This window comes from Ogataea haglerorum (genome assembly GCF_019207285.1).
Source record: "Ogataea haglerorum isolate 81-453-3 chromosome Unknown 81-453-3_NODE_5_length_632335_cov_97.011461, whole genome shotgun sequence".
NCBI classification, from domain to species: domain Eukaryota; kingdom Fungi; phylum Ascomycota; class Pichiomycetes; order Pichiales; family Pichiaceae; genus Ogataea; species Ogataea haglerorum.
In genome coordinates, this window is record NW_025065155.1 from 568,761 (window position 1) to 591,322 (window position 22,562).

The following is a 22,562-nucleotide window of genomic DNA, read 5'->3' on the forward strand; positions in this document are numbered from 1 at the left end:
AGAAAAAAGGGCAGGGAATTTTTTTACAAAGCAGATATGGGTTTTCTCTTTTGGAATAAGCCCAAAAACGAAGTTATCGCTGATGAATCCACTGAAAATAAGCAAGAGGAGGCAAATGAACTTAGCCTTCAAGACTGCAGCGCTGCAGTGTCTACTAAGTCCTCCAAGTCCTCCAGAACGCTTGGAAGAAGGGGCACCTTAAGACGATTTTTTAGCATGAAGCGCAAGCCGCTGGAGGTTGAGCCTGCAGATACGATGGAGACAGTTGTGAGCTCTGTAATGGACTCTCCTGAGCTATTCAATGCATCGTACTTGTCGTTTGACGAGACAAGAGCTACCAACTTCAGCGGTATACAGAGCAGCCCAGAGCTGGACAATGCAGACGAGTATCCTCATTTGAGACGCACAGACAGTAGAAAGAAGCACAGCCGGATGTCAAGCTATCTTAAAAACAAGGAACCTGTTAACAGGATGGACAGTTCAAACACAATGGAAAAGGAACCACTCCCGATACAACAGCTATTCGAGCAGGAGTTTGAGGACATAGACAATCAAGAAAACACACTTTTGGTAAATAGGGACAATTCATCAGAGAAATCACAAAGAAACGGACTCAGAAGGTCACTCTCAAAGCTGTTTGGCAAGAAGGATAAAGTAAAGACGGAAGGAAACAAGTCCATACAAAACATTTCAGACAAGAACAAGCCTGATCCGGTTCCGAACTTCAGCTTCCGGTCTCTGAGGCTCAACGATACACTGCGCAGTATCAACAAAAGACCAGAATCGCCGAATCTGGCCAATGTGGCCGTGTTCCCTGCCGTTTCCAAAATAATTTGTGCGTTTGGGGTGGAGTCCGAAACAAGCACCCAATTCGAGGTCTTTGAGCTCCAAAGGACAAACAAGATGCATCTGAACTCTGTGTGGAACGTGTGGGGAGAGTTCGTGTCCACAAGCAATGAGGATGCCAAGCTCCGCAACAGGGTCATAGACAAGGTGTGGAAAACCAAACAGCTCAATAAGCTGGCTAGCAGGTGCAGCGAGCTGTTTCTTAACGCTCCGCAGTGTGGAACGTCTGACGAGAACCGCATTCACATTTTCAAGTTCGGCCTATCTCCACGCTACAGAAAAGAACCGCTACTGTACAACAGCGGGCGTGTCGTGATCCGCATTCCCTCGGAAAAAGTCGACAAGGTGTGGAGGTCGACACTGGAGATTGTACTTAAAGAGCAACTTCTCTGGAGCAAACTAGACAACAACGTGGTGGGGATTACCTGGAAGAGGGCCCCTAGCAGGCACGAATACAGTCTTATTCTGTGGCTCACAAAGGAAGGCCACGACCACGACAGCGTTTCGGCGCTGATGAACGAGGTGATGCTGCTGTCACCAGATGAGCTGAAGCCGCTGTTCACCTACTCAAAATACTATGTCAATGCGGATCACACCTACCACGCGATAGATTTGAACGAAAAAAATTAAGAATACTCAAATTATGTCTGAGCTGACGGCGGCCGAAAAAAGGCGTCTACTGAGGGAGAGGCGGCAAGCCAAGCTTGCAGCCACGTCTTCTGACAGACTGGGAAAAATCACTGGCACAGTGGGCTCTCATCTGCCTACAGCGTCTCCGTTGTCAGCTGAAGATCCCCCGGTGTCAGACATCAGTGAGGCGACGACTCCTGCCATCGATGGAAGCAGCGGCGACTCAGAGCCGTCGATGGACAAGATTTTAGAAAGTATGCTGAGCCAGGGCCACAACCACAATGTGCCGTCACTTCTGCCCGACGACTTCATGAAGACCATGTCGTCTATTCTCCCTTCGACGAACGACGAGTCTACAGAGCCGACGCCTGGACCAGAGAGTAATGCCTCTGAGCACGAGATGCAGCTTAATGAGTACAACAGGTACCAATTGCGAAAGTTCAGACTTGGGTTTACGGCCCTCAGATTTGTGAGTGTGCTCACGCTGGTTTATTTCAAGCTCGTGGGGTACACCTTGTTCTACCCGTCATTTGAGCGTCTGGATCACGGGTATGGCAAGATTGATCTATGGAACTGGTTTACGATCCTCGAGGTGATCTTCTCGGTGGTCTACGTGCTTGTTTACAGGTTCCTTCCGCGGACAAAAGAGAATTCCATCTTCAGCATCATCGAAGGAATTTTGCCGCAGCGCTACCGCAGCCGGTTTGAGATGATTGTCAAGTACAGAGACGTTATTGCGTTCTGGATCAACGATCTGTCGGTCCTGATTTTGGCGCTGGGCTGTCTCGCGTGGCTCAATAATTAGAAAAGCACAGAATTTAATTTTTATCTATGTCTATTTATCGTCCTCGCCAACCACTTGCATCCAGGTCTTGTTCTCCTTCTTCAGCTCCTCGGTGATCTCGTCTTTGATCTTTCTGGCGAGACCCGGGCCCCTGTAGGCAAAGGCAGTGTATAGCTGGACAAAAGTGGCTCCTGCTCTGGCGAAATCCAGAGCGTCCTTTCCGGAGCTGATTCCTCCACATCCGACGAGAACGAGGCCGCTGTCCTTGGTGTGCTTTCTAAGCAGTCTAAAGGCCTTCAGGGAGATCTCTTTTAGCGGTTTCCCCGATAATCCACCGGCCTGGTTAAGCAAGTTCTCGTCTGTGGTGAGCATTCTGTCCTTCGGTCTCTGGACCGTGGTGTTGGACATAATAATCCCGTCAACCTTGGCCTGTTTCGCAGCCTTGGCAATCGACTCAATTTCCGGCTCCGTCAGGTCTGGCGCGATCTTCACCAACACCGGCGGCTTGGTGGTCCTGTCGGTGATTTTTCCCGGTAGCAAGTTTCTTTCTGCAACCACCTGAGTGAGCAGCGTGGTCAATTTGGCCTCATTCTGCAAATCGCGCAAACCCGGGGTGTTGGGCGACGACACGTTGATCACTAGCACATCCGCGTACTCCCCAAACCGCTGCACGCCAGCCACATAGTCCTGCACCTCGTCGCCGGTCTTGTTCTTGCCGAGATTGATGCCCAGCAGCTTGTCGTCTCTAAACGAGTTGTTGGCGCAGCCAGGGTTCTTCGCAAACAGCCTTTCGTAGCGCTGGCGCAGTCTGCCGAGCACAGCCCAGTGTCCGGAGGAATTGAACCCGTATCTGTTGATCACCGCGTCGTCCTTGCCCAGCCTGAAAAAACGGGGGGCAGGGTTACCCGGCTGAGGAAATGGGGTGACCGAGCCGATCTCGACGTACGAGAAACCGAGGTCCAGCAGCGGGTCAATGGCCTCGCCCTCCTTGTCAAACCCTGCGGCCATTCCCAGAGGGTTGGACAGCGTCTGGCCGAAAACCTGCACCTGTAGCACCGGGTCGTCGACGTCGGCCAATAGCTTCGGAGAGAGGCCGTACTTGAGCATAAAGACGCCCAGTTTGTGGCCAGTCTCTGCGTCTGTGAGCAGACGGATCAGCGGACACCACACGTACTCGTTGATGGCAGACCGGGCGTCCAGAGAGTAGAGACCCAGGCCGATCGCCAGAACGATGGCTGTGTTTGGAATAAGACGGGCCTGTCGGACCTGGCGGGGCGACGCCTTGGAGCCTGCCAGTCGAAACTGGCACGCGGCTCTCCTGGAGACAGATGCTTTCACGGCGCCTGAGAAGCGGCTAAAAAGACCTGTTCGAGAAAACATTAGAGAATAATTACAGGAGGAAATATTAAATAATTGCACAGCCGGAGAAAAGCTACTTATTGGCGTTGCGCACTCTTTCCCAGGCGGAGACAGGACGAGCAGGCTGCGATTGCGGCGACGGGTCCACGAGAGGGTCGGCGTCGAACGGCGAGTCGGAGGAGTTAGTTTCTGTGCGGACTGGGGCTGGCTGCTTTGTATCTGTTTCGGCGTGTCTGAGCTTGGCCCAGGCTGAGTTCTCGTCGCCCCCGTCGGCAAGCCGGCTCTGCACGTCGCGCGGGTCCTTGATTCGCAATTCGGGGTTTTTAGCGGTCTCTGCAAAGTAGGAGGACCAGAAAAAGCTCCGGAACACTCCGTGCGGCGTGTGTTGGATAACGTTGTAGACTTTCGACTCTGAGCCGTAGTCGTCCTTGGCTTTTTGCACTTCTCGCCGGTAGAGTGCCGGCGCGCCGATCCACGTGGCGGCCATGCTGCCCAGAACGCCTCCCCATCCGACCCGCATGGCGTTGATCCTGCTCCCCTTGCGGAAGTAGACGGGCAGGCCCATGCCCGCGAGGAGGCCCGCCGTGGAGCATCCCATGACGAAAAACGCCGTTTTCTGGAAAAAGCGCTGCAACAGGCGCCGCTCGTCGACGGTCAGCTCGTGCTCCGCGTCGTAGAACTCAATGGCACGGTGCTGGGCCTCCTTGAATTCGGGCGAGTTCGTGTCGATGTTCATATGAATGTGGCAAGATAAAAAATGCAGATGTGCGGGTGCGTCGATATTTTCGCACCCGCGAGCGGAGCACATTATATAAAGCTGGCACGTACCCCTACCGCAATTAAAACATGTCATTGCCAAAAGCCGACGTTCCAGCTCTGAAACCTGCCTTCTTCTTCGACCTCGACATCGCAGAGGCTCAGCCTGTCTTCAAGAACAAGGCCAAGGCGTACACCAAGGTGGACGTTCTGGGGGGCACCGTCAGGTCGCTCGACCCCACGCTGCCCTTCGACGCCAAGGTCATCAGCGGCTTCGACAACATCAGTATCTACGAAACGGCTCCCTCGGTCGGCAACCTCGACTGCACGCTGTACCTGGACCTGGGAAACAACAACAAGGGCATTGTCCAGTACCTGGGCGTGGTGAGGTTCGAGGGCGAGACAAACAGGGTGCTCGGCAAGGAGACGACCAACATCGGGTTTTCGGACGGCTACGTCACGTGCCAGCCTCGGTTCGAGCTCGACGGCAACGCGTCGAGGGAGTCGTGGGTCAACAACCATCTTTTCGTCGGCAAGGGCCGTTTCCACAGAGACGCACACGGCGGCCTCAAGGTCCAGTACTACGTCTACACTTTTAGCGAGTAAATAATGTAGCGAAATAGTTTTCTGGTTTCTGCCATTTTTGAATCACGGGCGTTGTCGGACGTGTGACGCACACTAAAGACTCTAACGAGGTGTTTACCTTTGTTAGGTGCACAACTGTCTCCGTCTTTGTTAAATACGACGCCACCACGCTGGTCCTGGTTAAATGAACGACCAAGACTACTCGAGTCCGTCGCAGTTCGAAATGGGTCCCTACGACCACTTCCCGGAGCCGGGAGGCTTCCATGTGGAAGACCGGGATACCCTCCGGTTGCCGCCCCAGACGGCCGATACGTCGGCAGAGACAGACACAAGCAAGAACACAGACGAGAGTGGCGGCCAGACCCGGCGCTCGCGCGCCTCGGGCGAGATCCTCGCGCTGCTGGTGGCCGAATTCAACAAAAACTCCAACCCCAATACCAACGTGCGGAAAGAAATCGCCCTTCGGACAGGAATGACTGAGAGGTCTGTCAGGATCTGGTTCCAGAATCGCCGCGCAAAGGCCCGCAAGATGGAGAAGCTGCATCAGAGCAACGGGGCCGCCCGCGGGCCACAACACCCCCACCACACGTCCGAGGTGTACGGGTCGCAAAGCCGCGAGCCGTCGCTCAAGGACCTCGCCAACTACGCCAAAGTCGACACCGAGATCAACGAGAAATACAGTCTCATCGACTGCATCTCTGTGTCTGTCGGCCCGTGGCAGCGCATCAAGTCGGGCCACCTGGACCCTGACGCTTTCAAAGACGTGCCGAACCTGAGTCCGCGCGTCGTGTACAAGCTCATGGACACGACAGACCTGCTCGTCATGCTCTCGAAAAAGGACCACGAGCTCAACTACTTTTTCTCGGGCGTCTTCCAGAACGAAAAAGTGCTCTTTAGGATCTTCTTCCCGCTCGCCACGGTGGTCACGTGCTCGCTGCTCAACTACAGGACGCAGAGACCAGAGCAGGACGACGTCTCGCGCGACTCGACGGCACAGCTGCAGCTGCAGCTCGCGGCTCCGCCGAAGTTCGCGGTGCATTTCCTCAAGGATCTCAACACAGGCAAGGAAAACCACAACCAGTGGTCGGTCTGCGAGGACTTCTCGGAGGGCCAGCAGGTGGTGACGGCGTTTGTCGGTGAAGGGGGCACAGAAATCCCACACATACTCACCGGAACGCTCGAGTGCTTGCAGTACCTCAATACGTTTGTCGGCACGGCCACCAAACTGGGGCGGCCTTCGTCATTTCCGGGCCCTACCACAGAGCACCCGATTCTCATATCGCCGTCTCCGTTCAATGACGAGCCGTCGTTTGCGCCTCTACAGCAGGACGACCTGCGGCTACTCCGAATAGACGAACCGCCGCAGCTGGAGATGTTTGACGGCCACTACGACGATTCGGGCACGCCGCGGAACGATTTGTTGATCACCAAGCCGAAACCCGAGGACGACAAGGAGGAGTTCATCTACCTGGACCAGGGGAACGAATGGACAGACAATATATAGTCGAATCTTTTCGATTATGTCAGCATCGAGCACTCAAGGGCACATACCTAGTCGAAAAAATAAAATTAATGAATACGAAGATAAAGAGGGAGAAGCAGAAAGAAGACTTGTCTCCTGCGGTCACAGACGAACACGAGTCCGATGCCGACGACTCGTCGGCTTCTTCTTCGGACGAATCATCGTCTGAGTCCGTGCGGGAGTCGGCGTCGGAGTCGGAGGTGTCGAAACGCGAAATGTCGGAGCGCGAGCAGTTCGAGCTGCAGGCCAAGTACCGGCGGCTGGACCGCGCACTGGTACAGCAGCGCACGGAGGTTGCACGCGAGAATGGTATCCAGGTGGTTTCGACGTCGCTGGACATTGCGGATCAGCTTTTTTCAGAGACCAAGACGTCGATCCAGTCGAACATCGTGGCCAAGGACGCGGCCACGTTGAAGGAGATCGGTTTGCAGGCGAAGCTGGCGACGCGCAACCTGAAGCTCGGACGCTCTGAGCGCGTTTTGAACTTCGCCGAGTTCAGCAGCAATTTTCAGCGATTTTTTGCTACCGAGGACGACATGGTTGACGTAGACTCGCCGGCCGACCGCGGAATGGCCCGTTTTGACTGGATCAAGGCTGGGCTGCTCTACGCCAGCTGTTCGCGGCGCGCGCCGGGCGCCGAGTTCCTGCTGGGGCCGCTGGAGATCACGCGAAAGACACGCGCGTCGCGGCCCCGGCTCCAGGACGATTCCAAGAACAACGCCTCCAGGACGGCCAGCAAACGCAGTGCGTCGGAGCTGCTGGAGCAGGACCGCCAGGACGACACGACGGCAAACTCCGAGCGCTGTTTCCGCAAACTGCGCACGCTCAACATGGCCCGCAAAAACCTGTTCGAGTTCTTCATCGACCCGAAGTCGTTCGCCAGGTCGGTCGAAAACCTGTTCTACACAAGCTTCCTCATCAATCACGGCAAGATGATTCTGGGACGCGACGCGACGGGCGTCCCGTACGTCCAGGAGGCAAGCCCGGAAACCTTCAGGGACCTGCCGCGCTACGTCAACAGGGACGACTCCAAATCGCACATCGTATTTAGTCTTGATCACGTGACCTGGAGGGGCCTGATCGACCGGTTCAATATACAGGAAGCGTTTTTATAGACACGGCTAGACCTTGTACTCGTCGAGCTCGCACAGCGGCCACTTGCGCACGACGCTCTTCCCGATAGGCGTCCTCACGCCGCTCTCGTACAGCTCGATGCCTGCCCAGCCGATCATCGTAGCGTTGTCTGTGCACAGCCGCGGCTCTGGGAAGTAGAAGTGCCTGATTTCCGGGATCTGGGCGCGGAGCATGGTTCGGAGCATCGCGTTGGCCGCGACGCCGCCCGAGCACACAAAGCTGTCGACCTCGACGTTTCTGAGCCGCATCGCGAGCTTGATTTTGGTCACCATGTGCTGGAACACCGTCTGCACGAGACGATAGGCGACGCGGGCTTTTTGGGCGTCCGTCAGCGTCCCGTCGGGGAAATACTTCGCCATGCTGGTGCGCACCTGCGAGATGAACGAGCCAAACGAGTACGCCAGCATGTTCTTGCGGCCGGGCACGTTGAGCAGGGGCTCTTTCACGTCAAAGTCGACCGGCTGGCCCCATTCGTGGCTGTGCTGCTCCAAAAACGCTGCGAGCTCCTTGCCGATCATATTCCCGCGAAATCCCAGCTCGCGGCCGCACTTGTCGAGCGCGTCGCCCGCGGCGATGTCGATCGTGTCGACGAGGATCTCGTGGTCCACGAGGCTGCGGCTCAGCACGCACATCGTGTGTCCGCCGCTGGCCATGAGGCTGAGGAACGGGAACTGCGGCTGCTGGCCGTTCGACGCGAGCCGCGGCGTCAGCAGGTGTCCCAGCATGTGGTGGACGCCGACGAGCGGCACGTTCCATGCGATGCTGAGCCCCTGCGCCAACTGGTAGCCGCCGACGAGCGAGCCCACCATGCCGGGGCCCCGGGTCGCGCAGACGAGATCTGGCCGGCTGGGGCCTGTCCAGTCGTGCTTTTTGAGCAGCTCGCTCGTGAGCACCGCCACCTGCGTCCTGTTGTGCACTGCCGCGTCCGTGGGGATCACTCCGCCGGCGTGCGCAGAGTCCAGCGTGTGCTTGCTCTCCTCGACGACACGGGGCGGCTGCGCGCGATCCGGCCGGTCGAGCAGCGCCACGCACGCGTCATCGCACGACGTCTCGATCGCCAGCACGCGGTACGTGCGCGCCTGGCGCCAGCATCGAGACACTGTCTTCGGTCCTAGCATGGCTGTGCAAGAGATGTAAATTTTTGCAACGTCGGGTAAACCACAAATTATTTAATATATTTTATATTTCTGGTGTACACTGAGCCTCATACCTTCTTCCCGGTCGGCGCATAGTATCACGATTTGGACTGCACCTGAATGAACAACTAGCTGGTGACCTATAGAGCACATCTACACCTCATGTCCAACGTGCTGTCGACATCCAACATCGCCGTGCCGGACTTCGAGACCCACAACAGGCCGTCGTCTGCTGGAGGCCAGATTCCGCAGGACGGGCCCGGCGGGGCGCCCGAGACGTACCACCCGCGCCTTCTGCACTGCTTTCTGGCGGGCGGGATAGGCGGCATGGTGGGCGATTCGCTGATGCACTCGCTGGACACCGTCAAGACGCGGCAGCAGGGGGCCCCGAACGTGGCTCGGTACAAAAACACCATTCCGGCGTACCTGACGCTTCTGCGCGAGGAGGGTCTGCTCAGGGGGCTCTACGGCGGGTACGGAGCGGCCATGCTGGGCAGCTTTCCCAGCGCGGCGTGTTTTTTCATCACGTACGAGTCCACCAAACGAATCGCGATAGACGAGTACGGTCTGAACGAGACCTTCACGTATCTGGGCGCGGGATTCCTTGGCGACTTTGTGTCGTCGATTTTCTACGTGCCGTCGGAGGTGCTCAAGACCAGACTCCAGCTGCAGGGACGATACAACAACACGGTCTTCCGCTCCGGCTACAACTACACAGGAACTTTCAACGCCATCTCGACCATTATCCGCACAGAGGGATGGCAGACTCTTTTCTACGGATACAAGGCCACGCTGGTGCGAGATCTGCCGTTCTCGTCGCTCCAGTTTGTGTTCTACGAAAAGTTCCGACAGCTCGCATACCAACTTTCTCACCGGTCCGCGGATCACGACCCGCTCTCGCTTCCAATGGAGCTGCTCACAGGCGCTGCGGCAGGCGGCCTGGCAGGGACGCTGACCACGCCGCTCGATGTCATCAAGACGAGAATGCAGACGCAGAACAAGAACGCCACGCCGCACGACTTGCTCACTTCCAACTCCATCCTGCGCGGCCTGCTCACCGTGTACCGCAACCAGGGCGTGGTGGGGCTGTTCAGCGGCGTGGGGCCCCGTTTTATCTGGACCAGTGTCCAGAGCAGCGTGATGCTGCTGCTATACCAATTCTGTCTCCGAGCATTGTCCACAGGCGAATTCAACTTCGCATGACTTAGAATGTACATAAAATAGACCATCTAGATTCCGTTTCTAGCACCGTTCAAAAACACGGTACAGGCCCGGCAGGTTGGCGATTTCCACCACGTCCCGCGCGAGCCCTGCGTTGGGGATGAGCCGTTTCTGTAGCAGAGGGCAGATCGTCGTCTCGAGCAGCTCGGCAATCTTGCCGTCGTTTTCGCTGGCCGCTGGCACGTACAGCAATGCCAGCTGCTGCAGCAGACCACCAAGACACTTCTTCTCGTCCTCCCAGTCCAGCTTCGTGCCGCTCCTGTACAGGAAAAGGGCCAGCTTGGAAAGATCCGGCTCGTAGCCCTGCACCAGCAACGGCAGAGTTGCGATTTTCGGGTCCTGCGCGTCGCCGTCGATCTCGATGGAGAAGTATTCCTTCAACATATCCTTCATCTCGACAAAAACCTGAATTACTTCGTCCATCTGGTCCGCGAGCCCGTTTTCCAGCAGCAAGTCTGCAATGCTGACGGGCTGGGAAAGACGCAAACAGCCGAAATTGCTGAAATTGGCCAGCCCGACCTGGTAGAACAGCTCGTAGCACAGAGCCCCGTAGTCGGCGATGTACAGCTTGATGTCGTGCTGGAAACACATCAGCCGTTTCAGAGAGTCGACAACGCCGATGAACGTCATTTTCGACAACACCTCGGCGAGCCGGTCGTCTGCAGCCTGCTCGACCTCCTCTTTGAGCTCGAAAATGCTCTTCAGCTTCACTTTGGCGGGCTCTGTGCGACTCTGCGCGCTGTCGGCGCTGGCTTTCTGCCTCGCGTACGCCGTCAGTGTCGGCTGCGAGAAATCCGTCCGCACCAGCTTGTGCTCGCTCGGCCGCTTGTACTGGCTGAGCGAAGGCAGCGGCCGCATTTTTTTTGGCGTCGAAAACGCAACGTCCGCGGTTGCAGAACGTTTCGGGCTCGGAAGTAGCTGCTGGGTCAGAAAAGTGCGCGAAACGTCGGTGTTGGCAAGAACGTCCGCGATTTTCTGCGCAACATGGTCAACTATCTCGTCCTCGAACAGGAACCGCACCTCGCGCTTTGTCGGGTGAACGTTCACGTCCACGTTCACAGAGTCCAGCTCCAGCGAGAGGTATACAAACGGCTTGTGGCCCTTGGGGAGGTACGTGCTGTATGTTTGCGTAATAGCTCTGCGCAGCGGGTCGCAGCTGACCAGCCGGCCATTGATGAAGAAGATCGGCGGCGTGCTCTTCTTGTTGTCGAAGTTGACGTTGGTGATGAGTCCGGTACACTTCAAGAGACCGTACTCGGCGTGCGGCTCAACTTCAAGCCCCAGAAGCTCGCTGGCCACGGCAGAGCCGTAAATTGCGCGAACACGCTCTTTCTGGGACATGCCCGAGCGCAGGGCGATGTCGTTGGCTGCGGCTCCGTACTTCTTGCAAGTGAACCCCACGTGCGTTGCGTGGATGGCGTACTTGCTCACAATGTCGACTATTTTGGCGTACTCCTCGGCCGGTGGCCGCAACGAGTGCAGACGCGACGGGAAGTTGTAGAAAAGGTCCTCCACCACGAGCGTGGTGCCGTCGGTGCCTGCCACGGGCTGCGGCTCGGGCGTGCGCGCGTCCAGACGGCCGGCGTCGTAGCGACACTGCCACGCACACGGGCTGTCGCGGGTCTTAGTCACGAGCGACACATGCGCTATGTGGGAGATACTGGCGAGGGCTTCCCCACGGAAGCCGTATGTGGCGATGTGCTGGAGGTCCTCGAATCTGCGCAACTTCGACGTGGTGAAGCGCTCACAGACGAGCGCAAGGTCGTCTTTCGCGATGCCAACGCCGTTGTCGGTGATCTGCAGTAGCTTGAGCCCGCCCTCTTTGCACGCGACGTCGATGGAGGTGGCCTGCGCGTCGATCGAGTTCTCCAGCAGCTCCTTGAGCGCGCTATACGGAGCAAGAACAATCTCGCCCGCGGCGATCCGGTTGACGACGGCCTCCTCTAGCGGTCTGATGCGCGGAGTTGTCATAAATGCAAAATACTTAGTTTTTCACGCGAGCCCAAGTCGATCGGCTCCTATCGTCGCACGGCCCGGGTCGCCAACGGTGGCGCCCGCTGCTCACTTGGAACAGGACTAGAAGGCGCCAGATCGCTCTTTCTGTTCGCTGGCACGATAACGCAGCACCTGCATCAAAGAAACATCCCGTCGGGCCCTGGCTGCACTCGATCAAACGTCACCAAAAGTTCCGAGTTCGGTAATAGGCGCACAGTGGCCTGTTTTAAAAATTTGCAACACACTGTTGTTTACAATATTTGCTATCGGGTGCAATATCAACGCGAGCACGCCTTTTGTTTAGCCTCGAGCCTGGTTATCTGATCGGTCACTCAAAAGGACTTGAGAAATTCCATATTAGTTTGGTTGCTGTTGCTGGGTCATTACGTCATTATGACATCACTGCCAACAGAGGCCAAGGCCTCCTCTGTGGGGTCACCCACGTCCAACGGGTCCGGATCGACGTCTGGCCGAAAGACGCTCGATCTGGAGCCGAATCCTTTCGAGCAGTCGTTTGCCGGCCCCACGGAACAGGGCTCGTCGGCAAAGCCGAAGCAAGCGAACCGCAAGGATCCCAAGGACCACAAGCTCCCCACCGCCTCCTCCCCCCCGGTGCTGACGCCGGGAGGCACCCGCCGCACGACCACGTCCAACATGCTGCCTCCGCTGCCGGGGATCATGTCGCCCGGCGCGCCCTCTATTCCTGGCACTCCGGGCATGTGGTCCAGCATGTTCCAGGGCCCCTCGCAGCAAATTTTGCCCTTCGCGTACCCCGTGGGGCCCTCTGCAAGCACGGGGCCCGCTGGCGCGCCGCCCACGTCATCGCAGCAACAGCAGATGTACAGCCAGAGTATTGCTAACGCGAAAAGAACAGGCCTTACTCCTAACGAGAGCTCGTTGCGAACCGGGCTGACCCCAGGAAGCAACAATAATCTCGCACATCACAACTACGCCATGCTCATGTCGTCCGGCCCGTTCACGCCTGGCAGCCTCTCCTTCCTCAACATGCCTCCGGTCAAGACAGAGGATAAGCACGAACCGCAGGAGCCAGGCTCGCACGCGGCACCATCTGCTCCCGCACCGGCGGCGGCGGCCGCACCGCAGACGGCTGAGCCGAAACCAAAGAAACCAAAGACGAAAAAGACCAAGGAGCACGCAGAACCCGCCTCTGAAAACGGCTCCAAGAACGACAGCCAGGACGAGGAAAAGAGGAAGAGCTTTTTGGAACGAAACAGAATCGCCGCGTCCAAGTGCAGACAGCGGAAAAAACAGATGGTGCAGAAGATGCAGCAGGAGCTCAACTTCTACTCTGCCCAGTACGACACGCTGACCCAGCAGGTGGCCGCCCTGCAGGACCAGGTCAAGACGCTGCACTCCATTCTGTACGGCCACAAAGACTGTCCGTCGCTGACGGAACAGATGGGCGGCGTTGAGAACACCAACAACGTGCTCGGGGCGTTTGCGCCGGTCCACCTGGTGCCCGCGGTGCCGCAGATGATGCTTGTGCAAGATGCGTCTCGACAGCAGGGCCCCAAGTGAGAGCGACACCCGTGCACCAGCAGGCGGATAGAAAATCCCGCGTTTTCGGCAACACCGTCCACCTTGTTATCGCTGGAGATGTCGTTTAACTACGTGAAGAACGCGGGCAAGTTTTTGTGCATTGGCCGCAACTACCTTGCCCACATCAAGGAGCTGAACAATGCGAAACCGTCGGAGCCGTTCTTTTTCCTCAAACCAAAGTCGGCCGTGCTTCTTCCTAAACAGGGGCCGGTGCTGGTGCCTCGAGGCACCATTGTGCACCACGAGGTGGAGCTGGCCTGTGTCATTGGCAAGACGCTCAGAGACCTCGACCCTGCGACGTTCACGCCCTCGGACGCCCTGGATGCCATCAAGGGCTACGCCTTGGCAATTGACATGTCTGCCAGAAACGTCCAGGACGAGATGAAGAAGAAGGGACTTCCGTGGACGATTCCAAAGGGTTTTGATACGTTTTTGCCATTGTCTGGGTTCATTGGCAAGGACCAAATCGCAGACCCCTACAACGTGGAGCTGAACCTGACGGTGAACGGCCAGACCCGTCAAAAGGACATGACAAACCTGATGATATTCCCTATCCACCGCATTCTGACCACGATGTCGTCTATCATGACCATCGAGGAGGGCGACGTCATCCTCACCGGCACGCCAAAGGGCGTCGGGTCGATCGTTCCGGGAGACAAAATCGAGGCCTGGGCCGAGGTAGACGGCGAGATATTACGGGAGAGTGTTTTGGAGCTAGACGTGGCCGAGAAGCCTGGCCCGTATGTTTACCAAGCTAAATAGTGTAATCTATAGCAGCATCTAGTGTGCTAGAAAATGAAAGTCGCTGACTCCAGGGATGTCCTGGGGCTGTAGCTTGAGCAGCGTCTGGCAGCATAGTTCAAGCGACGAGATCATTGCGTCGATTTGATCTCGGGTAACCGCAAGCGGCGGACAGAACCGGACTGTCTTGTCGTGAACCTGCTTGCACGCAATGCCCATGGCGCGCATGAACATACACACGTGCCAGATGGACATGCCGTTGTGCGCGAGCAGCTCCACGCTTACGTCGACACCCGCAATCAGACCTACACCTCGCACCTGCTCGATGAGGTCGTACATGCAGCTGAGTCTGGCGAGCTCGGCCAGCATGTGGGGGCCCTGCTCGGCGACGTTCGCCCCGAGATCCTCCTCCTCGTACACTTTGAGCGCCGCCAGCGTGGCGGCGCACGCAATGGGCGAGCCGCTGAAGGTGGCTCCGTGCGAGTTGGGAGCAATCGAGTCCATGATCTCGCTGGAGCTGCACACGACAGAGCACGGGTACAGGCCGCCGGAGATGGACTTCGCGGTGATGAGCACGTCTGGCTTTGAGTTGCTCGTGTTTTCGTACCCCCACCGTTTGGGCCCGCAGCGATACGACCCCATCTGCACCTCGTCGGCACACCACAGAACGTTGTACTTATCGCATAGTGCCCTCACGCCGTCCAAATAGCCTGGACTTGGCGGGAAGACTCCGGCCTCGCCCTGGACGCTTTCGATAATTATTCCTGCAATTCTCTCTCCCTCCAGCTCGAAACACTCTTCGAGTGCTTCCAGATCGTTGAACGGTAGCAGTTTCCCGTTGCCGTACGCGGGGCCAATCTTGGGGACGAACGGCCCGTAGTTGACGCGCGCAGCCGGGTTGGTGGAGCCGGAGGTCACTCCCAGCGGTCTGCCGTGGTAGTTTCTGGCCACCATCATCACCTTGGCCTCGTCTTGAGGAATCTTCTTTCTCACGTAGCCCCATGCACGGCACAGCTTGATCGCAAACTCAACAGCCTCCCCACCCCCATTTAGCGTGAGCACGCGTTCGAAGCCAAAAGCCTTGCACACTTCCTCACAGAACTCGGAATACAGCGAGTGTGTAAAGCCGCGCCCGACCAGCGCGCATTTTTCGTACTGGGCCTTGACGGCCTCCAGTATTTTCGGGTGGTTGTGGCCGGTGTTGATGGCCGAGTACGCGCTTCCAAAGTCCAGGTACTCGTTCCCGTCGACGTCGGTGACGTGGATGCCAGAGGCAGAATCAAAGACGATCGGGACGGGAGTGTAGTTGTGGGCCGAATAGGTGCGTTCTTTCAGAAGCAGTTGGCGCGATTTTGGTGAGGCAGTGACCTTGAACGCCATTGAGTAGAAACTGAAAAAGGGCGGGCTGCAAAGACGGACGCCCGCTTATAAAGCACGGTCGCTTATCGAAAGCCACAGCCCCGCGAAGAAATTTCCGATCTAAAGCCCAAATAAGCAAGTCCCGATCTGAGATACTCACTTGGTAGGGTAAGAGAGCAAGGGCGAGAAGAAAATACACAAGTCTGGCTGTGCAGAGACTTGGTGAGCAGTAAAATTTTCTTGACAACAACGGTGTAAATTTCTTAGTCAATTGAACATGGTGGAAATCAACGAGGTGAAGGAAGGAGGCCACAGCAGAGAGCACAGAACCGCCACACACACGCACATCAAGGGGCTGGGGCTCGATGAATACGGAGCGGCAAAGAAGATCGACGGAGGGTTTGTTGGACAGAGCGAGGCCAGAGAGGCGTGCGGGATCATTGTGGACCTAATCAAGTCGAAGAAGATGAGCGGGAAGGCGATCTTGCTTGCGGGCGGGCCGGGAACGGGAAAAACTGCGCTGGCATTGGCCATATCGCAGGAACTGGGTCCTAAGGTGCCATTCTGTCCTATTGTTGGTTCAGAGTTGTTTTCCGCAGAGGTGAAGAAGACAGAGGCACTGATGGAAAATTTCCGAAAGGCCATCGGGCTGAGAATCAAAGAGACCAAGGAGGTGTACGAGGGAGAAGTGATTGATCTGACTCCAGAAGAGGCCGAGAACCCATTGGGGGGCTACGGCAAGACCATCAACCACGTGATTGTGGGACTGAAAACGTCCAAGGGAACCAAGTCGCTGAAGCTGGACCCGTCGATCTACGAGTCGATCCAAAAAGAGCGCGTAAGCATCGGAGACGTGATTTACATAGAGGCAAACACGGGATCGGTGAAAAGAGTGGGCAGATCGGACGCGTACGCCACCGAGTTCGACCTGGAGGCCGAGGAGTACGTGCCTCTGCCGAAGGGAGACGTTCACAAGAAAAAGGAGATTGTCCAGGACGTGACTTTGCACGATCTGGACATTGCCAACGCTAGACCGCAGGGAGGACAGGACATTTTGTCCATGATGGGCCAACTGCTCAAACCACGCAAGACAGAGATCACAGAAAAGCTGAGAACAGAGGTCAACAAGGTTGTTTCGAAGTACATTGACCAGGGAGTCGCCGAGCTGGTTCCTGGTGTGCTGTTTATTGACGAGGTCAACATGTTGGACATTGAGTGCTTTACGTTTCTGAATAGAGCTCTGGAGTCTTCTATTGCTCCGATCGTGATTCTGGCTTCGAACAAGGGAATGACCACTGTTCGAGGTACAGAAGATTATAAATCACCACATGGCCTGCCTGCCGACCTGATTGACAGACTGCTCATTGTCAAGACTTTGCCATACAACCACGAGGAGATCAGAACCATTGTGATGAAGCGTGCCAAGGTCGAGTCTCTCCTGCTGACGCCTCAGGCCCTTGACAGACTGGCACAAATTGCCATGTCCACCTCGCTAAGATACGTGCTGCAGCTTCTTTCTCCGGCAGGAATTCTTGCCAAGGTGAATGGCCGGAGCGAGATCACCGTTGACGAGATTGAAGAGTGCCAGGTGCTCTTCTTGGACGCTAGACGCAGCACGAAAGTCTTGGAGGACTCCAAGGGATATCTATAGGATTAGAGCTGCCTGCCCAGCTCTGAGCACTCTTTTAAGAACTTTTCTGCCGTGACGATCTCTGTAGATCCGTAGCATACCAGTTTCTGTGGCGCCCCGGAGATCCCTGCGGTTTCGTTCACGCGGCTGCACCAGTCTTGTAAGTTGGAGTATTCAAGGTAGTTGCACCCGCCAACAATGAACACCATGGCCTCGTTGTAGCTCGACCTTTTTGGAGGCTTTGAGTGCGAGCCTCTGGTGAGATTAGGATCGAAATACAGGTAGTCGTCCGTCATTTTGAGCGACTCCTGGTTGGCAGTGGTGGGACTCATGATGGACTCGACAATATTGGTCACCGGGAGATTTTTCTTCTCTGGTAGCAGATTTTTGAGCCCCGAAATCAAGCTTCCAAATCCTTCGCTCAGCTTGGACGACCCTTCGGTTAAACCCATTAATTTAGACGACAAATTGCTGAACAGGGCGCCTTTGTTTCCGCTGCTTGCCGAGGAATCGGTGTTCAGATACGCTTCGCTGAGGTTCATGGACGAGAGCTTCGAGAGTTCCTTGACCTGTTTGATATACTTCAGAGGAGCTAGGTCGCAATGAAGTTCCGCCAACGCTTTCTCACACTCGTCACCAAACGATTTTGGAAGGTCTGAAGTCAATGTGAGCATGATATAGGTCCGCAGCTTGTCTTCGTGGTTGTCACTTTTCGTCTCTGCTTTAAGAAGCTCCAGGAACCGTTTCTGCGTGGCTGGATTACCCACGTTCTGCTCAACTTCAAAGAATGCATCCAGGTTCTTCGAGTCGAGCTCCTTGATCAGTTCGGTGAGTACCGTCATATGCATATCAATGATGTTTTTGCGCTGCGTGAGCTCTGGAAGCGCCTTGATCGCCTCCTGGATATGCAGAGTGTCTCTCTGGTCGGAAGGGTCGATCTCCTTAATGGAAGAATACCCAGTCTTGGCAGTGATCTCGCGGGCCTCCTTAGTGTATTCAGATAGCTCTCTTTCGACGTTCTCGACGGCGTCGGGGAACGGAAGCGAGGCGTTATTGTTCCAGAAGAAATCCTTGGGATCTATGTCCAGGCGCTTGACCTCAGTCTTGTCCCCAGCAAGAGTTTTCCTAATCTCAATGGTATTTCTGTCCAGTTTGAACACGTCGCTCACCATGCACTGATAAATCCACGAGTGCGCAAACATAGAGGCCAGGTCTATGTTTCTGTCCAGCAACACCAGCACCATTCTATCTGCGGTCGAGTGCTGCAGCGACGTAGACGCACCCTGGCGCGTGTTTATCACGTGGTCTCGCAGTTTCTGGTCTAGTCGCTGCGCGATGAGCTCTGCGGGACCGCCTCTATTGGATCTGATGATCGGCACCGATCCCATGGTCAGCACGGCCGCAAACAGCCCGTTGGCAATTCTGTCCGCTATGGAGGTAATGTCGGACTCGGTTGTCTTTGGACTATTGAACTGGGAGTACACGTTGGGCAGATCCAGCGAAAACAGATTGGGCTCGGTCACCACAAAGTCCAGGTACTGGTCAAACACCTGCTTGATCCGGCCAGCCTTTCCGCTCAAAGCCACCTTTTTGGCAAACTCCTCCAGCAGCGACCGGCTCAGGCTCGAGGTGAAATTGACGTAGTAGTCGGCATAGTGCTCGTTTTCGAGATCGGTAATGATTCGGGCAATGTTCTCGGCCGTAGGCTCCACAAAGTAGATTACCGGCACGTCGGGCAGCGCCGCGCGTTTCTGTGTAATCAGTGAGTGCATCGTGATGCCGTACTCCAGCAAATCGTTGACTCTGAGCACCGACGAGACAATCGCCGTTGACCTCTGGTCCAGCACCAGAACCTTCCACACAAGCTCCTCCTCGTTCGTGGACGACACCAGGTCGACGTCAGACCGCACGTTCAAGTGCAGCATGCGCTTGAGGTTCGCAATCTGTCTCTCTCGGAGACTGCTGGGGGCCGTTTCCAAAGACATGGTTTGTTGTTAATTTTTAAAAAGCTTGGTGCAAGGATTAGACTCGTTTATCTATATTCTAGGGACGGGGCCACCAGGAGACTTTTTTGTGCGAGCGGTCAGAACTTCGACGCCGTCCTCTGTGACCAGCAGCGTGTGCTCAAACTGGGCGCTAGGCTTTCCGTCCGCGGTCGCAGCGGTCCAGTTGTCAGGCCACATGATGTCTCTGTACGTGCCCATGTTGATCATCGGCTCTATAGTGAATGTTATTCCCTTCTTGCACGTGCCGACAGCCTTGTTTTTGGCGTAGTGCAGCACGTCTGGCTGGCAGTGGAACAGCGTGTTGATTCCATGACCGCAGTACGTTCTCACCACCGAGAGTCCGTGCTTGGTAGCATGCTCCTCTATCACGTTTCCGATCTGTCTGAACGGCAGTCCCGGCTTCACCAGAGCAATCGCCTTGTCCAGACACTCCCTGGTGGTCTCCACCAGATTCACAAGCTCAGGGTTTGTCCTGGCTTTTTCTCCAACGTAGTAGGTTTCGTTCAGGTCGGCATGGAAGCCGTTCTTATAAAGAGAAATGTCAAGGTTGACAATATCACCGTCCTCCAACGGTCTCTTGTCGGGGATGCCGTGGCAAATGACCTCGTTCACAGACGTGCAGACCGATTTCGGGTAGTTGTAGTAGTTGTATGGCGAAGGATACGCTCTTCTCTTGAGCGTTTCCTCGTGGACAATACGGTCAATCTCGTCGGTGGTGATTCCCGGCCGGATATGAGCGGCTGCCGCGTCAAGAACCTCTCTGCCCAACTGGTTCACTATACGCATCTGTCGGATCTCATCCTCGTTCAGGACGCGGATCTGGTTTGTCTTGTCGTTCTTGATCTCGCTAATTGGCTTTCCGTTCTGGGCGTAGTCCGGTTTCTGGATCTTGTCTGGGATCCCTCTTGGCGGCGAGAGAGGGTAGGCGGGTCTTAGAGGGCCCGTGTACTCAAAGTTAGGGAATGGATCGTACACATCAACGCCCTCTTTAGGATGGATAGCTTTGTGAATATGGAAGCTTCTTCTGTAGCACCCTGAATTGCAGAAATACATGGTGAGCCCGGCCTTCAGACAGATGGGGCACTTCAAGTTCGAATTCGTCTCCTTGCCGCAGTCTGGCGCGGCACAGCGCCTGGTTTCTTGTTCAGATGGAGCGGGATTCATCGGTAAAAATATTTATTTCTACGGAAAAAAAACATGTGAAAATTTTATTTCCATGGCTCCACCGCTCCAGATCAAGGGATACACGGTTTTTCCCGTCGTTTTCGACGCCACAAAGCACACCAAGAAGACTCTGCACTACATGTTTGTGAAAAAACATGTCACAAAGTCGTTGCCAGAGTCGCAGTCCCGGTCTCTGTTCATAGTCAACCTACCCGTGGGGACCACCGTGAAGGCCGTGCGAAGTATCTTCAGCACGATCGCCATGGGTGCCATCGTGGAGTCGCTGGCCACTAACGAGCACTACAGCGAGCGGAAAATGATAAACTACGACTACGAGATCAATCTCACCAAACTCACCAACGAGGAGATGACGCACGAGGAAGAGCACCCTCAGATCCCTGTTGGGTGCGCGGTGGTGACGTTTGTGGATAAAAATGCATTGAATTTGGCCTTTGGAGCGATCAAGAAACTCGTGAATGCCTCAAATCCGAAGTATCCTGTGTGGAAGTCAGATCTCGTCACCGGCTACAAACGGTACACCGCATCTAGAAGACTGGACTCGGAGCAGCTTGCGGCCCAGGTGGCGCAGGCGATGGCTGATTTCCAGCAGCGCGAACAACAGCTCAAGGAGGAGCTCACAAACATGCAGTCGACGGTGGACGAGGACGGGTTCACGCTGGTTGTTGGATCACACAGAAAAACGAAGAACGGCATTCTCGGGTCGCTGAAGCGCGCTGCAGACCTTGAGCAGGACGAAAAGGTGGTGAAAAAGATGAAAAAGAAGGAGAAACAGGACTTCTACAAGTTCCAGATCAGAGAGCGCAAAAAGCAGGAGATGAACGAGCTGCTCAATAAATTCAAAGAGGACCAGCAGCGCGTGCGCGAGATGAAGGAAAAAGGGCAGTTCAAGCCCTTCTAGACTATGTAATAATATCGATTTAGAGCCTTCCGCCCGGAGTCTCGTAGTTCATAGAGTCGAGGTCGTCTGACTCTTCCACCTGTCGTAACATAATGGACGGGTTGAGCCCCAGCTCCTGGAGCTCCCGGTACACCACGACTGGTTTTTCATCGTATCCAAGCACTCTCTCCTGATCTCCGCCGTACACTATCACGAGAGCGTACTTCTTCCAGTCCGAGACATGCAGGTTGTGTCTTTTCATGGCTGCCTGGAGAATTTTGTGACACGGGTCTTCTGTCTTGGCACGGAGCTGTTTCAGAGGCTCAGAAGCACCGCCGGAGCTGCCCATCGACGGCAGCGTTCCCATCGACTGCGACGTCGACAGTCTGTTCGGCTTGTGGTATCTCGGCACACCTTGAGAAGAGCTAGACTTGGACGGTGAGCGCGGCGACTGGGTAAGAGAAACGTTCGGCTGCGAGGCCAGGTTTGGGTTGGATCCGGAGAACTGGTTCTGTTCTGGCAGGATCGGCGAGATGATCGGTGGAGATGTGATGGATTTGCGCAGGCCTGACGTGTTGGGGGCAGAATGCTGTTTCTTCAGAGCTGTCTGAGCTGGGATCGACTGCGGCACAATCGTGCTCTGCAACTGGTTTTGGTGATGCGAGAGCTGCGTAGGGGACATTTTGTCCGGAGTCGGCAGCGGTTTCTTGTCCTTGATCTCCTTGAGCACGGGCAGAAGATCTTCCTTGAGTTTGTTGAACTGTTCTGTTAATCTGCGGCTCGTGCCTCCGTTGGACGAAAGCAGGCCCTCCGTGACAGAGTTGGCTATTGTCGACACCAGATTCGTGGACATCACGAGAGTTTGCAGCTCTGCAGCAAGGGGATCAGTGTTGAACTTGAGCAGGTTCATGTTCTTCTTCATGAGCAGGTCGCTGATGTCGGACATCAGTTGCAGCCGAAGACTGAGCTGCTGAATGCCCATGTCGCGCAGCTCCTCAGTGTTCAAAAACGGCAGCGTCATACCCGTGATGTTGTGAAGTTTGAACAGATCAATAACATCGAACGAGTAGTCCTTGTTCCTCAGCCACAGCAGGATCTGGTCGTTGTTCCAAGAAACAATGTCGTTCGACGTGATGTCTTTATTGGAATGCGCAAGGACTATCGAAGATGGCCGCGGCCGTTGCACACTTGACATGAGAAAATAAATAAGTACACGAGAAGACAAATTATTCCCGT

At 55.7% G+C, this 22,562-nt stretch overlaps 17 protein-coding genes across 17 annotated transcripts; 9 read left to right on the forward strand and 8 right to left on the reverse strand.

Annotated features, from left to right (window-relative positions):
- Positions 1–36: 36 nt before the first annotated feature.
- Positions 37–1,476, forward strand: KL911_002269 (uncharacterized protein; the record flags this gene model as incomplete). The annotated part of the gene is made up of 1 exon (XM_043197319.1): positions 37–1,476. One exon carries the CDS (start codon positions 37–39, stop codon positions 1,474–1,476), a length of 1,440 nt encoding a protein of 479 aa, XP_043055274.1.
- A 13-nt stretch (positions 1,477–1,489) lies between these two features.
- On the forward strand, positions 1,490–2,281 carry KL911_002270 (uncharacterized protein; the record flags this gene model as incomplete). Its single annotated transcript, XM_043197321.1, has 1 exon — positions 1,490–2,281. The coding sequence occupies one exon, from the start codon at positions 1,490–1,492 to the stop codon at positions 2,279–2,281; it is 792 nt and encodes a 263-aa protein (XP_043055275.1).
- Positions 2,282–2,311: 30 nt separating this feature from the next.
- Positions 2,312–4,355, reverse strand: KL911_002271 (uncharacterized protein; the record flags this gene model as incomplete). Its single annotated transcript, XM_043197322.1, has 2 exons — positions 2,312–3,517; positions 3,732–4,355. The coding sequence occupies 2 exons, from the start codon at positions 4,353–4,355 to the stop codon at positions 2,312–2,314; spliced, it is 1,830 nt and encodes a 609-aa protein (XP_043055276.1).
- Positions 4,356–4,465: 110 nt separating this feature from the next.
- On the forward strand, positions 4,466–6,464 carry KL911_002272 (uncharacterized protein; the record flags this gene model as incomplete). Its single annotated transcript, XM_043197323.1, has 2 exons — positions 4,466–4,960; positions 5,178–6,464. 2 exons carry the CDS (start codon positions 4,466–4,468, stop codon positions 6,462–6,464), a joined length of 1,782 nt encoding a protein of 593 aa, XP_043055277.1.
- A 68-nt stretch (positions 6,465–6,532) lies between these two features.
- KL911_002273 (uncharacterized protein) lies at positions 6,533–7,533 on the forward strand (the record flags this gene model as incomplete). Its single annotated transcript, XM_043197324.1, has 2 exons — positions 6,533–7,058; positions 7,124–7,533. 2 exons carry the CDS (start codon positions 6,533–6,535, stop codon positions 7,531–7,533), a joined length of 936 nt encoding a protein of 311 aa, XP_043055278.1.
- Positions 7,534–7,571: 38 nt separating this feature from the next.
- KL911_002274 (uncharacterized protein) lies at positions 7,572–8,023 on the reverse strand (the record flags this gene model as incomplete). Its single annotated transcript, XM_043197325.1, has 2 exons — positions 7,572–7,929; positions 8,010–8,023. 2 exons carry the CDS (start codon positions 8,021–8,023, stop codon positions 7,572–7,574), a joined length of 372 nt encoding a protein of 123 aa, XP_043055279.1.
- Positions 8,024–8,063: 40 nt separating this feature from the next.
- KL911_002275 (uncharacterized protein) lies at positions 8,064–8,708 on the reverse strand (the record flags this gene model as incomplete). The annotated part of the gene is made up of 2 exons (XM_043197326.1): positions 8,064–8,588; positions 8,661–8,708. The coding sequence occupies 2 exons, from the start codon at positions 8,706–8,708 to the stop codon at positions 8,064–8,066; spliced, it is 573 nt and encodes a 190-aa protein (XP_043055280.1).
- A 206-nt stretch (positions 8,709–8,914) lies between these two features.
- On the forward strand, positions 8,915–9,955 carry KL911_002276 (uncharacterized protein; the record flags this gene model as incomplete). The annotated part of the gene is made up of 1 exon (XM_043197327.1): positions 8,915–9,955. The coding sequence occupies one exon, from the start codon at positions 8,915–8,917 to the stop codon at positions 9,953–9,955; it is 1,041 nt and encodes a 346-aa protein (XP_043055281.1).
- Positions 9,956–9,994: 39 nt separating this feature from the next.
- KL911_002277 (uncharacterized protein) lies at positions 9,995–11,944 on the reverse strand (the record flags this gene model as incomplete). The annotated part of the gene is made up of 1 exon (XM_043197328.1): positions 9,995–11,944. One exon carries the CDS (start codon positions 11,942–11,944, stop codon positions 9,995–9,997), a length of 1,950 nt encoding a protein of 649 aa, XP_043055282.1.
- A 417-nt stretch (positions 11,945–12,361) lies between these two features.
- Positions 12,362–13,507, forward strand: KL911_002278 (uncharacterized protein; the record flags this gene model as incomplete). The annotated part of the gene is made up of 1 exon (XM_043197329.1): positions 12,362–13,507. One exon carries the CDS (start codon positions 12,362–12,364, stop codon positions 13,505–13,507), a length of 1,146 nt encoding a protein of 381 aa, XP_043055283.1.
- Positions 13,508–13,585: 78 nt separating this feature from the next.
- On the forward strand, positions 13,586–14,290 carry KL911_002279 (uncharacterized protein; the record flags this gene model as incomplete). Its single annotated transcript, XM_043197330.1, has 1 exon — positions 13,586–14,290. The coding sequence occupies one exon, from the start codon at positions 13,586–13,588 to the stop codon at positions 14,288–14,290; it is 705 nt and encodes a 234-aa protein (XP_043055284.1).
- An 18-nt stretch (positions 14,291–14,308) lies between these two features.
- KL911_002280 (uncharacterized protein) lies at positions 14,309–15,649 on the reverse strand (the record flags this gene model as incomplete). The annotated part of the gene is made up of 1 exon (XM_043197332.1): positions 14,309–15,649. One exon carries the CDS (start codon positions 15,647–15,649, stop codon positions 14,309–14,311), a length of 1,341 nt encoding a protein of 446 aa, XP_043055285.1.
- Positions 15,650–15,905: 256 nt separating this feature from the next.
- Positions 15,906–17,279, forward strand: KL911_002281 (uncharacterized protein; the record flags this gene model as incomplete). Its single annotated transcript, XM_043197333.1, has 1 exon — positions 15,906–17,279. One exon carries the CDS (start codon positions 15,906–15,908, stop codon positions 17,277–17,279), a length of 1,374 nt encoding a protein of 457 aa, XP_043055286.1.
- A 2-nt stretch (positions 17,280–17,281) lies between these two features.
- Positions 17,282–19,183, reverse strand: KL911_002282 (uncharacterized protein; the record flags this gene model as incomplete). The annotated part of the gene is made up of 1 exon (XM_043197334.1): positions 17,282–19,183. The coding sequence occupies one exon, from the start codon at positions 19,181–19,183 to the stop codon at positions 17,282–17,284; it is 1,902 nt and encodes a 633-aa protein (XP_043055287.1).
- A 111-nt stretch (positions 19,184–19,294) lies between these two features.
- On the reverse strand, positions 19,295–20,428 carry KL911_002283 (uncharacterized protein; the record flags this gene model as incomplete). The annotated part of the gene is made up of 1 exon (XM_043197335.1): positions 19,295–20,428. The coding sequence occupies one exon, from the start codon at positions 20,426–20,428 to the stop codon at positions 19,295–19,297; it is 1,134 nt and encodes a 377-aa protein (XP_043055288.1).
- Positions 20,429–20,480: 52 nt separating this feature from the next.
- On the forward strand, positions 20,481–21,347 carry KL911_002284 (uncharacterized protein; the record flags this gene model as incomplete). The annotated part of the gene is made up of 1 exon (XM_043197336.1): positions 20,481–21,347. One exon carries the CDS (start codon positions 20,481–20,483, stop codon positions 21,345–21,347), a length of 867 nt encoding a protein of 288 aa, XP_043055289.1.
- A 19-nt stretch (positions 21,348–21,366) lies between these two features.
- Positions 21,367–22,521, reverse strand: KL911_002285 (uncharacterized protein; the record flags this gene model as incomplete). Its single annotated transcript, XM_043197337.1, has 1 exon — positions 21,367–22,521. The coding sequence occupies one exon, from the start codon at positions 22,519–22,521 to the stop codon at positions 21,367–21,369; it is 1,155 nt and encodes a 384-aa protein (XP_043055290.1).
- Positions 22,522–22,562: the final 41 nt, after the last annotated feature.